The 15572-nt window shown below is 39.7% G+C and overlaps 1 protein-coding gene across 5 annotated transcripts in view; it reads left to right on the forward strand.

Annotated features, from left to right (window-relative positions):
- col11a1a (collagen, type XI, alpha 1a) overlaps nucleotides 1-15572 on the forward strand; it is a 106214-nt gene that overhangs the window by 41447 nt on the left and 49195 nt on the right. For all 5 annotated transcript variants that reach the window (XM_015056928.1, XM_015056929.1, XM_015056930.1 and 2 more), the window contains 16 exons: nucleotides 1897-1950; nucleotides 2056-2109; nucleotides 3345-3398; nucleotides 4726-4770; nucleotides 4873-4926; nucleotides 5019-5063; nucleotides 5872-5925; nucleotides 6858-6902; nucleotides 7024-7077; nucleotides 9052-9096; nucleotides 10673-10726; nucleotides 10821-10865; nucleotides 12969-13022; nucleotides 13567-13674; nucleotides 13751-13804; nucleotides 15147-15200. In XM_015056928.1, the coding sequence (XP_014912414.1) occupies nucleotides 1897-1950; nucleotides 2056-2109; nucleotides 3345-3398; nucleotides 4726-4770; nucleotides 4873-4926; nucleotides 5019-5063; nucleotides 5872-5925; nucleotides 6858-6902; nucleotides 7024-7077; nucleotides 9052-9096; nucleotides 10673-10726; nucleotides 10821-10865; nucleotides 12969-13022; nucleotides 13567-13674; nucleotides 13751-13804; nucleotides 15147-15200 (873 nt within the window). The remainder of the gene's footprint in view (nucleotides 1-1896; nucleotides 1951-2055; nucleotides 2110-3344; nucleotides 3399-4725; nucleotides 4771-4872; nucleotides 4927-5018; nucleotides 5064-5871; nucleotides 5926-6857; nucleotides 6903-7023; nucleotides 7078-9051; nucleotides 9097-10672; nucleotides 10727-10820; nucleotides 10866-12968; nucleotides 13023-13566; nucleotides 13675-13750; nucleotides 13805-15146; nucleotides 15201-15572) is intronic.

The raw sequence follows: 15572 nt of genomic DNA on the forward strand, positions 1-15572 counted from the left end.
GAAATTCAATTATTATATATATATTTTTTGCGTGTTCATTCATATCACAAATTAAATGTGACCGAAAAGAAACTTCTGTGTGAACGGTTTATTACTCCAAAGCAACCGGCATGTACAGAAAAGGATCGCTGTGATCTGACTGTGTACAGAAGTATTAATTTAACCCACTGTCTGTGGATTAATTTGAAACTTATTCATAGCCAATAGTATCGTCACAATATTTTAGCGACTCGAAGGAAGCTAATAAAAACAGAGCACAACTAAAAGCAACAACCTTTTTGTCGAGCATCGACTGTCTGGATGCGCAGTCAGGACTAAGAACGGTGGGATTGTGATGTGATGCGCTTCAGTGACACAGACATCTTTCATCATTTTTTTTTTTTCAGAAATCAAATTTCCAGCCATTGTTTACAGCATCTGGCTTCTTCTGGTGAAGGAATGTGACGCACGTTTCACGTCAGTGATGTAGAAGTCGGATAAAATGTGACATGATCGTTCAAACTGCAGACGCTTTGAAAACAATCACCTACTTACTTGAATTTGTATAACATATGGATGTGGCAGACATTGGATTTTATTTTGAAGTGAAAAGATTGGAATCGGGCCATTCAGGCTGCCGGGAAGTCAGATCATGTTTTGGATCTGCTATTTCCTCTGTTGTAAATGGGTGGTGAAATATTTTATCGATAATTTCCAGTTACCCTGCCATCACCTTTTCATATAGACCTTGTCGTTATTTCTACAAAATGAATTTCTGTACCGTTACTACACTCTTAATAGTTAATAAAAGTTAGACTGTTTACAACTTTAAAACAGGTGCTGAACTTATTCATTTGCAGAAATGCACCAATCAAAATTTTGTGGCTTTTTTGTAACGACTTGACCTGCTGACACCAATGATAGCCATTTGCGAATTGGCATAATATACTGAGACATGCATATATAAGTATTTTATGTATGTGAGAAATCTCTGTAAATCTGAGTTTTATGGTAGTTTGTGTGGATTTCCTTTAGACTCTGAGCTTTTTAAAGGTCTGCCAACATTTCTGAATTCAGCAACTTCCACGAGGTTAAAAGCTCTTTAAAGTCGAGCAGAGCAGCTTTGTCGTACTCTGTTCAGCCTTCCTGTTATTTGAGGAAATGTTTTCACAACCTGAACAAAATACAGACATTTCAAGAAAATACAATTTCATTTTAAATTGATTCTTACAAACTGGCTTTGAGTCTTCTTCACAGTTTACAGTTTTTACACTGAATACTGTGATTACTCCTGACAAATTCAGTCACCTAATTCACAGTAGTGAAATTTTACAGTTCAACCTGTGCAAAAGAAGTTGTTTAAAACCAAGTCCTTGCTCTTCGCTTCGCACAGAGGATCTGAACCCTCCTCTGCTGAGAAACGACTCGTTCCTGGAGACGTGGACTGAAGTTTTACATTTTTTACCTTCCTGGAAATTTCTTGCCCCTGTAAATGACCACTGATGCTAATGCTAGTTCAATATTTGGAAGCATGGCCAACACGAACTCAACGCCGTCATTCACTTCCTGTAAATGTTGCCATTGCTAAGTTAACAGGCAGACTGCAGTTCTCAAGCCGCGCAGAAAATCAATGTTCGCCGATTCCACCGATGAAATTGCGCTCAATGGGAGAAATTCCAAACAGAGCACTGAAGGGAGATGAGAATGAAACAGATTTGCGTTGGAAAGCAATTTCTAGGCTACTTTACAGCCAATCAAACCTGCTGATAAGAAAGAGCTAAACATAACAGACACCATCACTTCTAGATAGACCTTAACTAATCTAAAACACGGTGGTATTTGTGACACATTCATTGGCGTACGCTTAAATAACGTGTAAATATTTGAGTGTAAAACGTGTCTCTCTTCCATATTAAGGGTCGGGCTGGTGCTGACGGCGCTCGTGGAATGCCCGGAGAGCCAGGCTCTAAGGTGAAAACCACTGAACGTGTTAAAGAGGGGGACAAAAATAGGGCAAATGCCGTGTGTCATTCATGAGGATGTGGTTTCATTGTGTGTCACTGTTTTTACTCGCAGGGTGACCGAGGCTTTGATGGACTTCCCGGGCTGCCTGGAGAAAAGGGCCACAGGGTGAGCACAGACTAGATTATTTTGGTATGAAACACGTCTTTTAGCTAATCCTTAGCTTCATGACATAAATACTGTTTTCATGTGCGATAAGTCACGAAAACCGGCATTAAAGGAAAATCTCCTTTCTGCTGATTTGTTTTCTTAGATTACTATAATTTACCAACGAGCTGCGGGGGGCTTTTTAGCGTTTTAGATTTCCAGCATCTTCTCATGATCGTGTTGAGTGAGCTTCTTAAATTTGAATGTGACGAGTGAACAGCTGCTGTGCCAGGAGGGGGGGAGGCATTGAGTGAGAAGCTGATCTCTGTTCCACTCATTGACCCGTATTAATCAGAACGCGTGAAAAGATGAAATCAAAGTGGAGCAAAGAAGCCAAGTCAATAGTTTCAGAGGGTATCAGTCGATCTGCTTATCCCACATCGGCTTTGATTTAATTTATTTCTTACTACAGTTTATTGAATCAGTTTCAAGACCTGCAGATATCATAGTAAAAATAGATATATTATAACAGTTTATTAAAAAGTACAAAGGGAAATGCGTTTTCGAATGTAGACACAAACGGTGTTAGGAAACATTAGATGGACAAAAATGCATGAATAGAAAACCTTCAACAAAATAATGAATGACTGAACAAATATGTAACTCTGTGATCAACAGTTCAATCAGTTTTCATTTGATAAGCACTTTTTATATGGTCACTTTTAACAGAAGGTCTTTTATAGAAGTTAAAAATGTCAAATTCAAAATTGCAATGGAAATTTACAAGTATTACTGCCACGCTAAGAAGTTGGAGAAGTAAAATTATGAGAATAAAATCATGACATTTTGAGAAAAACATTCATATTATCACGAGAACAAAGTTGTATGATAATAAAGTCACGATATCATGATTTTATTTTCATATTTCAACTTAGTTCTCATATTATTTTGACTTTATTCTAGTCTTTTTATGATTATTATTATCTTAAATTACGACAAATTAACACATTTAATCTTTTTTTTTTGTTTTCAGTTCGGTTTGTTAATGAGTAGTCTTGTCGCTGCATCGCGCCACAACCGGCCGTTTCGAGAGCCTTTATGATTTTGATGCTGCCCAAACTGACAATGAGACAAACCCGAATGCCGCAGGGCTCTCCTGCACGAGAGCAACTTTGAGTTTCAGCGAATGTAGAAAGCCGAGCCAACGTTATGGTAATCGGTATATGAAAACTGAACCAGTCTGCCGTGGTTCGCAGGGTGAGCCGGGGCCGATGGGACCAGCAGGAGCCCCAGGAGAGGATGGACAGAGAGTGAGTACGCCGCCTGTGTTGGAACCCTTAACGTTTCCCCCCCACCTCTAATGGAGGCGACAGCTTTGTTTAAATCAGCTGTGCTGCACCCTCAGGCAACACACACACACACACACACACACACACACACACACACACACACACACACACACACACACACACACACACACACACGGAGGACACTATAAATCGAGGAGGAGAGTTTGTGTTTGACCTTTCCACCCCTCCAACTAAATACCCTAAACTGCCACACCGCATCCACCACAAAACTGTCACAGGCTCAGATTAGATCTCCGCCTGATTTAAAGGGAGTGTCACTCCGCGTTATGTAGTAAAATCAGGCTTCAGAATGTAATAAAACTTACTAAAACCGCATTATGTACCAATTGACTTGAATTGTTTTGCCTGGAACGACATACTAGCACCGCAGGTTCTGGTTACGAGTCTGAAAAGGCGACGAAACGACGAAAGTTTGGAATTTATTGACCAAAGTTTCAATTAAAGTGCGTATAAAATCTACAGCATGGTCGTTCTTATTAACAAGCAAACGGTTTGTGATGGTTTATCATATTATAGCGTCATCATTTCTAAAACAAACAAACAAAAAAAGAGCTACCTCCAACTAATAATTTAATTTAATTAAAGCATCAATGTGGCATCAGTACAGCAAGATGCATTAAAGGGTTTGATGACCTTTTCTTTCTCCGATTATTACATAATGCGGTTTTACGATGTTTTGCTCTTTTCAGAAGGTCGATTTTATCACGTTGTTTTACACGCTTTGCAATACTGTCTTCCACTTTATGTAATAATGTTTTTTCATTTTGCGTCAATTGTTACATAATGCACTTTTAACAATGTCTCACAACATTTCGAAGGTTGATTTTATTACATCGCTGCACGTTTCCTGTAATACCTTCCGCCGCTTTACGGATTTTTACAAAATGAGGACGTAGCTCTTTATTAAAAGTGCTAACATAATAAAAAGGCACATCATGTAATGAACAAACACAAGCTGTTTGTGTTCATCCTGATCGTTAAATGTGTTTCATGTTGTAGATTCTATATGCAGGTAAACTGAAACTTTTACCAATAAATGCCAAACTTTTGGACCTTTAGTCACATTTTTGAGACTCAGAAATACCCAGAACCTTCAGTATTAAGCTGCATGTCATTTAAGGTGAAACGCTTCCAGATGCATTTTAGTACAAAATGCGGTTTTAATGAAGTTTCTTTTACATCGCAGGTTGCTAACAGGTTACATATCGTGGTAGGTTACATACCTGCAGCATTTAAAAAAAAAAAATTCATCCTTTTCTTTCCAAAGGGTGAAGACGGAGAGATTGGGCCCAGAGGGTTAGCTGGAGAGAGCGTAAGAGTCGCATCATCCTTACAAAACGTTGGCATGTACTGGATGTAATAATTTTATTCCAACTCTTTGTGTTATTTTTCTTTTTCTTCGGTTGATTTGTAGGGGCCCAGAGGTCTGCTGGGACCTCGCGGTCCTCCAGGACCCCCCGGAGTGCCGGTGCGTACCGTGACTGTCATCGTCTTCCCTCCTCCAATAACCCACTTCCTGTAGTTGATATGACAAATCATTTTCTTATCTCCTCTCCCCAGGGCGTTGCTGGAGTGGACGGGCCACCGGGTCCCAAAGGCAACATGGTACACACACACGCACACAGCCTCCTCTCAGTAAACACACTCAAATGTTCCCTTATCAGCTCCCGGGGCTGCAAACGTCGAAGGGTGCTGGACTTTTGGTTCAGATTGGGCCGTATGTGACCGGGTTTTAAAAATGCCTGCAGGATGCACAGCTGTGGGGTGAAAGGTCAGTCCAGCACCTCGAAGCAGCTCCGAGGCAGAGCAGATGAAATTAGAGGATAAAAATGAACAAAAAGACGCAAATGTGACCTGACTGTGATCAGCACGGCGGCACACGGGAGACAGATTCTGATATTATTTTTATTGTAAAGCAACTTTATGAAGCCATTGAGGGGTGAAAACTGCTACATAAATCTGATGTCTTTTGCATTCATTTAAAAAAATTGGCAAGAAACAGAAATAAATGAATAAATTGTGGCAATTACTGCATTTAATAAGAACTTCCCACCTTATTTATTTTTATATTTTAACAGAAGTTAATATTTGCTCATCTTTTTCAAAAGTATTAACATAACTATTGTTCCTTATTTCCTTATTACGTTTCCTTGTTTATTTAATTGTTTTTTAAAAAACATTTCATATTGTGTATTTATTTGTACTTACCATCACATTTCATTTTGCATTTCTTTCTTTCTAAATTCAGAATTTATTTAATTATTTTTTCTTTGGTTTTTTCTTCCATTTCTTGTTTCTTTTTTGAAATTCTTCCTTTCTTTTTACAAAGCAGAGCTGGACTCGTCCTGGTGCTAATGCAAACACATATCAGGACAATATTCAAACCTGATCAGTTTCAATCTGTTTCTTTAAGGGACCACAAGGGGAACCGGGTCCACCGGGTCAGCAGGGAATCCCTGGAACACAGGTGAACGAATCAAACGCACACCAGAAAACATGCCGTGCAGCTGCACATACAAGACGGCGTTTAAATCAATGTAATTTATTCTAAACACAACAATCTCATTTATATTATATAGCGCTTTAGCATTTACAGTTTTTAAATAAATATGTGTTTTTTTTAAAGTTTAGTTTACCATGTTTATGTTACAATAATTTATCCCTACCCACATATATGGAAGCTAAGTGTTTTTATTCTGGCACTGCAAAAAAACACAAAATCTTACCAAATATGTTGGGTCTACTGGGTGAAAATATTTTAGTGCACTTGAAATTAGTCAAAACTAATGTGAAGGTAGTTTTCCAGCAACATAAATGACCTTGTTTTAAGTTAGTAATTCCATGATATTAATAAATATTACTAGGTATACTGGCAGATTATTTCACTTTTCCCATGATGTAAGTGAAATAATATGCCAGTAGAACAAGTTTTTTTTTTTGTTTTTTTTTAATCTTAAGGAATTATTTTCTGAAAAGAAGCTCCTATATCTTTCTGAAAGGTTACTTGTTAGTTTTGCCTTATTTCAAGTGTATTAAGGTATTTACACTAGAAACTGCTACACCAAAAGTTCCTGGTAGGATTTCTCTGTGTCTGGTTTGCTGGCTCCTGCTCAGCTGCTCCACCTGTTGGTGCCCCGATGTATAAACACCAGCAGGCATCAGCTGCACACATGGGAGCACATCCACAAATATTTAAATGTGTTCTCTTCCACAAACTGAATGCAAATCTGCACACACACACACACACACACACACACACACACAGCCTGATAGTTCAGTAGCAGCTCCTCTATTTACAGCGCCAACAAACTCCTCGGTTTACTCAGCTTGTGTTTGTGGGTTTGAGTGTTTGTTGATGCTACACAGATATTTATTTATTAAGTGTATCTTGTTTTGTAGGGTCTCCCAGGTCCTCAAGGTCCGATCGGACCACCTGGAGAAAAAGTAGGTTTTCTTTTCTCATTCAAATCGATTTAGCTGTAAGTTTTCTTGCGTTGTTGCAGTTTACTGCACCGGTTTTCTTCGTCTTCTTTTTTAAAATCCTGTTCGTCTCTTCCTCCTACAGGGACCTCAGGGCAGGTCGGGACTTCCTGGATTGCCTGGAGCTGACGGGCCTCCTGTGAGTGCTCACCTAATACGTATATTGTTACTGCACACATACGCATCACTTCTTTAAGATGGCGTCTTCCTCCACTGTATAGGTCCATCACAGTAAATTAGAATGTCAACAAAACGTTAATTTAGTTCAAAATTTGAATCTCTGTTTAATTTCGATGGGTATTGCTTACATCTTGTGAAATCCTGGCTAAAATATCATAAAATACAAATCAAATTTAATTAAAATAAAAATGTTTTTGTCACCGAATGGACTTAACAATCATGGGAAGGACTGGTTCACTGATGGAAAATTGAGTGGAAGAAAAAAGTTTTTCAAGATGCATTTGTAGCTGCTGTGTTGAGAAACATCCTTGTTATCAAACAAGTTAGAATCATGTGTAAAATAATAGTAATACAAAAAAATTAGAGGAAACTATTTAAAAAAATCATTAAAATCCATTTTTAATACAGAAAAAAGGAACACACGTGGAAAATTTAGAGATAAAGCTTTTTTCCTGCTTCTTTTTTAAAAATGATGCTGCAGTTCAGAAAATTAAGCAGGATTTTAGGTTTGTCACTTTTTTTTTTAGCTTTATATCTTAATATTTCTTTGGACCAGTGTGGCTGTTGATATTTTTAACCTTATTTAAGAAGAAGCAATTAATGGCTCCATTTGATACTTCCCATCATATTATGAAAAAAAGATTTCTAGAAATCCACATTTTTGTTCTATTGTCAATTAATCGATTCAGTCTGAAAATCCTGCATCTGTTGTAGTTCGACATTTTACAGTTTGCAGCATAAAGTTTATGCAGACTGGATTAAACTGGAACAAAGTTTTAATGCTGTTAAATGAATGGATTAGCACAAATTAGCTGAAAAAGCTGAAATAAAGTAGAACATTTTCTAAATCTGCTAAAGTAGTTTAAATCTGCACAGAGGTAAACATTCAAACTGCTGTTGGATTGCAAATTTGTTTTGTCTGCAGCAATGCTACTGGAAGAAATAGCTGGAAAATGAGCAAAAGAGCCTGATGTCCTGTAACCCATTACTGTTTTTGTTCTAGCTCAAAGTAAGTGGAAATAGTTGACCTTTAAAGAACGCTAGACATAATTTTAAAGCTTCCTCCGTTCATTTCTGTAGAAAAAAAGTCAAGTAAAGTTTTTAAATGACAGAAATCACGGCAGACACTTGCTACAAAGCAAGCGAGTGACGCTGGATGTCATATTTATTCAGTTTGGACTGTAAAGAAAACATCATCCTTGCTATTCAATGAAGAAATACACAGACAGAATATACATCTTCTTCTTTGGTTCACAACAAACGGCAAACCTTTTGGCCCGTGCCTCTGAAACCTCTCAAGGTGTTTTTCACAAAGCGCCTGTGGGCTTTGTTATCCAGACCTGTTGTTGCACCGAGTCGTCGGCCGAAGAGGCAAACACCCTCAGCTGCCCTCGGGGCCAGAGAGCTCCCTGACTTACAGCTCTCCGCCTCCACGTCACACCGCGAATAACAAGTTGCCGGTGGTTCCTCACAGCTGAAGCTTTTCCTGGTGTAGCAGGAAGCTTCATCACACCAGCTAGTTACCCACTAAAAATTAGTCACTTATTGCTATTAAAAGTAGCGATTTAAGCGTCACTGAGCCACAGTTGCGCTTGGGAAAAATGACCCCTCACACACACGTTCAAACGTCCTGTTCATAAAACCGAAGCTTGAAAAGGACAAAAAAGAAAAAAGTGATGTTTTATTCATGCATTCTGCAGTATTTGGCCTTGATCTGGCCCATGGAACCACGTTTTGCTTTGCCGGCCATCTGCAGCAGATATTCAGTGCAGCTCAAAGACTTCCTGCTGGTGGCAATACCAGCTCATGTGTGTCTCAGATAGTTCTGAGGAGCTGCTGCATAAGAAGTTTGGTCACAAGTCACTGTGTTCAGCGCTTTACTGAATAACATTATTAAAGTGAGTCTTTTCTGACTGGTCTGACTTTTTTACAGGGTCATCCTGGCAAGGAGGGTCCACCTGGGGAGAAAGGTTCTCAGGTAATGTTTACAAATTAAATTTGTCAAATGGGAGATCGGTTTCCAATCTGTTAGCAAATTACAAACATCAGCGTCACGCAGTAGAGTCTCATTCTATTGACTTTCTAACATCAAAGATATTGATCTGACCACCTGTGGATTGAAAGACAACCCACAGGTTGTGTTTCAATCCAGGCAGTGTTGTTCTTTGAATATAATACAATCATCCTTAACACTATTAATATCTGCCTGATAGGGTATTGAACCCTGACTTGGTAAGGCATGAACTCCACTGAACCCTTCCAGTGCTAACCCAGAAATGTTAGCTAAGATTTCTTTCAATCCCATAATCTGTGAGGTGGGGCCTCCGTGAGTTGGACTTGCTTTCTTTCACGTCCCAGAGACGCTCTAGTAGATTGAAATCTGATGTATTTGAAGGCCAAGTCATTTCCTCAACTCATCGTCATTCTCCTCAAACTATTCTTGAAAGATTTTTGCTTCCTGACGGGATGGATTAGTCTGCCGAAAAAGCCAAGAGTCATGAGGAAGCATAGTTAAGGGTCAAGGCAACGTCAACATGGATTGCTAAGGGTTACCAGCACAACATTGCCCAAAGCTACTGTCTCCCGTCAGTGCCATGTGTTCCTGTGTGATGTAAAAGACAACTTCATTCACCATACCAGGCAAACTCCTTCTATTGATTAGTGGTACAGTTCTGATTCTCATGAGCCTATTATATACGACAACTTCAGAGGCGGACCGGGGTCAACAAATGCACCCCGACTCTGCAGTCTGGAAGGAAGCAGACCACACTGTGTATCCTCATCTGTTGAATCCGACTACATGGACATGCCTTCGCTTCCCACATTCGTCAACGAACCATGGCCGCTGTTGCCGGTTTGCCACTGTTCCTACCTTGGACCCCTTCTTGCTAGATACTAACTACTGGAGGACGGGAACACCCAAAAATGTTCAAAGTCGGTCAAACTTGCTCAAACCCGTAAAATGTCCCATTTGTCCTGCGTCCAACTCATCAACTATGACGATAAGACGTTCACTTCCTGTCTCTTATATGTCATACGACAACCAGGGCCCCAATGGAGAAATGATAAATATTAACTTCTTCCTCTGTCAGTCGACATAATGACATAATGATGTGCCTGATTGAGGGACGACTTCAGTTATTTAATAGTAGATGTTGTAAAAAAGTTTTCACTTTCTAGTAAGTAAGTGGATCAGTACTTTTGATTTTCTAATATGGCTTTGAAAGTTTCATGAATTTTTTTTCTTGATTTCACAATCATTGATAAATTAGAGTATGTAATATTGTAGTCTATTGAGACTCTTGTGTAGCTTTGATGTAAATATGGGTTAAAAAATTGTTTCTAAAAGCTGTTTCCTAATTTACCTTTTTGGACTTTTTACATTAAAATGTATAGCATTCTATACTTGCATGTTAGTAGGTAAGAAAATAATTAGCTCTTAGCATTATTGTGTAAATGTAATGATCTCTTGAAACTTAGTTATTTTAAAAAGCAATACTAGAGTTTTGGTTTATGACACATTGAGCTATCACTAAAATATGATGTTGCTGTAGGGTCCACTGGGTCCTCAGGGTCCTCTCGGTTATCCTGGCCCCCGGGGTGTGAAGGTAGGATTGTTTTAGTGAATGGTTTTCATTAGAAATTCGTCATTTTGGTTTTGTGCTGGGTTTTAATTCTCCCCGTTTGGTTCCTGACCAACAGGGGGCCGACGGAGTTCGTGGGCTGAAGGGATCAAAAGGAGAGAAGGTAAAGAGCCAGTTTGGTCTCCTGGGTCAGAGTGCAGACTTTCATATACAGGGCTCCAACGCAAAACCTAAACAAACATATGGAATTAGATTTCAGAATCTGCCAGATAAGTAAAGAAGAAAAAAACACGAGTATAAAAAATATTTTTACTTCCTTCCTTTCTCCATTCCTTCCACTCTTTCTTCCTTCCTTACTTCCTTACTTCCTTTGTTCCTTGCTGCTTTTTTGTCTTCCTTTCCTCCTTCCTTCTTTTAATTCTTGCTCGCTGTTCTTTTTCCTTCCTTTGTTTGTTCCTCCCTTCTTTCTGCACCTTTTTTCTTCCTTCCTCCTTCCCTTCTTTGCCTCCATATTTTCTTCCTTTGTTCCATCCTTCATTCTGTCTGTCCATGAGTTTTTTCATTCCTCTCTTTTCTTAGTCACCACTTTCCTTTCATATTCCTCTTTTTCATTGTGTCCTTCCTTCTGTTTTACCTCATGTCTTTTCCTTCTGCCTGTTTTTCCCTCATTCATTAATTTCTTCAGTCTCTCCCTCCTTCCTGTCTATAGTTTTCATATATACACTGACTGAAAACTGAAAAAGTGCATCTGGAAAAATCTGGATTTTCTTTTTCTTTTTACATAAAAATAAAAATTCCCTTCTCACCCTCTGCGGGTGGTCTCTTTCTTTTCTTGCAATGAAGGCTCTTAGAGTCCTATTGCTGTTGTACATCTCTAAGCATTCAATGATCCAAGTGTGTCGGGTTCTGCAGTCTCGGGTGACTGTGTGGTCTACAAGGAGTTGGTGTTTGGCTCCTCTGCTGTTTATGCCGATGCCCTTCTGTGCCGTGCTCATGTATTTATCCATGTGCCCGCTTATCTTAGCCGCTATGATGCCTGACATGAGCTTCCATGTTGTAGAGAGACAGGTTATTGGCCGATAGTTGGATGGGACTGAACCCTTTGAGGGATCCTAGGATTGTGCGCCCTTCAGTTAACCATTCAGGGTGAGTCCCATTTTGTAGCAGCTGGCTCATTTGGGCTGCCAGTCGCTCATGGAGGGCAGTGAGTTTCTTCAGCCAGTAGACATGGATCATGTCAGGTCCTGGTGCTGTCCAGTTTTCATACCTGTCCAGTTTTTCAGTCTCCATGCAACGGACAGCGAGGGGTGACAGTGAAAACAGCAGAGGAGGTGTAAAAAGTTTGAGAGCAGGCTGTGAATGCATTCATGTCACAGACGTTCTGTCTGAAGCTGCTGCCGTCTACCTGTCGACTTTGTTTTGACTCCCCTGAGCTGAAGTGGATGCTCGGCGCAGGCCGAACACAACGCGGCGGTCAGTCGATAGGCGTCGTCAGAGGGGGGGCCGAGCCTCGCTTTGAAGTGACTCTCAGTCACTCACGGCTGGATGTGAAGCCGTCCTGCTGAAAAGCTTCTGCTGACAGAGAAACTCGACCGTCAGTGCCACTCCGGTCACCAGACGCCACAATCTGTGCCGGAGTTTAAACCAACTTCATTATTCAGGATCAGTACAGTTATGCAGCAGTATATATATATGAAACAAAAATCTATTGTCTGACTCGAAGGACTTGTTCCCACTGCAGTGGCAGGCATTTGTCTGATTTTTGGTTTGAATTTTTAAAGAGGGGGGGGGGGGGGGAGAAAACAGACCTTGACGAGAAAAATTTATGAATAAACGATGCGCATTACTTGAAGTATGTATCCAGTCAGGATGCAGGGTGGTGGCAAAAACATGTTCGGCTCTGCATTATGCATCAGGTCCTGCTGGAACACAAGAGGTCAAAGAAGGAAGAAAGAAAAGGTGTCAAAGAGACGAGCTTTCCCTTTAATATTCACACGTCACCTATATCATGATAGGCAGACAGACAGAACTTGATGTTAACAGTATTTGGTATTAAGTATATGAGAAAAAGGAACAGTAAATGGATTTTTTTGGATGTGCTATTCCACTATCTGGCCACCAGATGGCAGCTCTAGTCCTCCGTTGCCCATTAGGAATTGGGAAATGTAGGGAAGTGTTAGCTAGCTCAGACCTTTTCGGTGTTTATAAACTCTTTTTTTTATTCGTCAGTATTTTAAAGAAATGACCAAATATTTGTTTCTCTTAGGGCGAGGACGGTTTCCCAGGTTTTAAAGGAGACATGGGAATCAAAGGTGACCGGGTGAGGAGCTTGAATAAAACATCTTTTTTTCCCCACCACACATCAAAAACAGAATCCTACCAAGTGGATTGGTCCACTTTCTAGTGCAAATGTCTTGGTACACTTGAGATAAGACTAAACTAACTTGCTTGTAACTTTTCAGCAAGACAAAGGAGCTTTTTTTTCAGTCAATGATTCCTTAATATTGATGAAAAAGTACTAGTTCCACTGGAAGATTATTTCACTTGTAATATGGGGGAAATATCTTGTTATAAGTTAAATAAAATCTCGGTGGAGCTAGTATTTTATTTTTATTTATTTATTTTTTACCAATATTAAGGATTTTTTTAAACTTACAACCATTTATATATTCCTGAAAAGTTACTTATAAGTTAGTTTTGAAAAAAAAAAAATAGTACAAAGATTTGCACTAAAGATAGAGGATAAATACTTGGTAAGATTCTGTGTTTTTACTGTGAACTTCATAGGTCAAACATTCACTCTCCTCTGTACACTGAAACACTAATTTGAACATTTTATATATATAATTTTTCATGGATGGCAGGGTGAAATTGGCATGCCTGGGTCCCGTGGAGAGGACGGTCCTGAGGGACCTAAAGGCAGAGCTGGCCCCAACGGAGAGTCGGGGCCTCTCGGTCCAGCAGGAGAGAAAGTAAAGAAAACTCTTATCTTTCTGGCTTTAGCTAAGTTGGACTTTTGCTCTTGCTCACCTTGTCGATGTGTCCCAGGGTAAACTTGGTGTCCCAGGATTGCCAGGTTATCCCGGACGACAGGGACCAAAGGTAAATATGAGCTACTTTCAACATGAGAAGCATCATACCTGATAAAACATCACAGTGCCTCCTAGCAGCCATTGTGCAGACTATCTTTAATCTTGTTCATATAGAGTTATATTTTTACACCTAGGAATGCATTTCAAGGTGAGACATTTCAGCAGTTTATGTGAAATGCTGAACAATGCTGTAAGTAGGAGAGAATTACCTGATTCAATAAACGACCTTGTCTGAGAGTAAAAATATATATTTTCTATAAAAATGACTGATTATTAGACAGGGGATTACAAACAAGCACTTGCTAAATGGCGAGTTCTTAACATTTAGTGTAAAGGAAAGTTTTGATTGGTTTGACTTTAATAACATAACCTTCAAAGATACATTAGTAAATGACACTTATAAATAGGCTTTTCTGCACAAGGTATGAATAAAAGAGCTTTGTGTTTTATAGTTTTTTCTTGCTCAGTGTTTGGACAAGAAATACAACATTCACAAATTTATGGCTAATTTCTGATATCTTATTTTTGAGCTTTTATGTAGTCTTAAACTGTTTTCAGCACCTCAGCTATCATTAGCAGTTAGCACATTTAGCACAGTTAGCATTGGTCTCCTGTAGTGAAATTCCTGTAGAATGTAAATAGTTACCTTCCATCTCAGATCTCCAAAAAGGTTAGCAACATTTTCTAATCCAGCATGTTTCATAGGCAAATGAAGTAGAAAACTGAGGAAGATTAAAAAAAGCCTTTGCTAAGCTCCACCCAGTTTTCCTGTTATCAGCCTAAGTTTGGCTCTCTCTCAGGCTGAAAAAAACCGCTGCCGTATAGTAATGTTGCGTTTTCTCGTAAATGGCTTCCTACATCTCTGCGCTTCCTCTGACTTCATTTCCAAAGACGTCGTTGATACTGGGAAGAGCCACCTTTGAGTCTTGTTCAGTCCTCATTGAGGAGTGTTGTTGTCAGCTGGACTGTAGCAGCATGGTGTGTTCACTGAGCTGGAAAAGACCCAGAAAAATAAATCGTCTGAATCCACATAATGTTGTCCTGTTTTAGGAGGATGTTCTCCTTAAGATTAAACATTGCGACTAAGACATATCCTCCTCTATAGCTTTTAATACAATGCATTAACTTTAACAAATTAGAGGGAAAAAAAGCATTTTTCTCACGAACGTTGCAAGTTTTACATTTGCCGCTTTAAGAGTCTGACACAGGGAAGCTCAGCGCCAACAGTGGAACACTGAGAAAGATATCTATCATCTCAGCAGATGAATACAACATAATCCCTTATTGTCATGTATGCGGTGACCCATGAAGCCTCATCTGCCTTCGTGATATCTCCCTCTGATTTTTGACAGGGCTCGAGTGGATTCCCTGGCTTCCCTGGAGCCAACGGCGAGAAAGGAGCACGGGTAAGGGGGAAACACACACCTGTAACGCCGGAGACATAAAAAACTCACTTACCGTGCGTAGCATAAAATTTGTTCCACCATAAAGGCATTTTCGTCAAATAAAGCTACAGCAAACGCCACGTTGGGCGAGAGAACGACTGATTTGGAAACGGTTATGGAGCCCCGAGGCTGAGCTTGTTCTCACGACTTTGGGTTTTATTTCAGATCAAATTTAGGAGACAGGTTTTAATTTGATCTTTTAAGAGAGCACCAAACTCTTTGATGCCACTTTTGAGTTGTAACCCAGGTTTTAAGGCAGTGGTCCCCAAACTTTTTCCTGTGAGGGCCACATAACTTTTCCCTTCTCTGGTGGGGGGCCGGACATTGTTGAGG

The sequence above is a fragment of the Poecilia latipinna genome, unplaced genomic scaffold, assembly GCF_001443285.1.
Source record: "Poecilia latipinna isolate Pla-1442-1.1 unplaced genomic scaffold, P_latipinna-1.0 Scaffold1418, whole genome shotgun sequence".
NCBI classification, from domain to species: domain Eukaryota; kingdom Metazoa; phylum Chordata; class Actinopteri; order Cyprinodontiformes; family Poeciliidae; genus Poecilia; species Poecilia latipinna.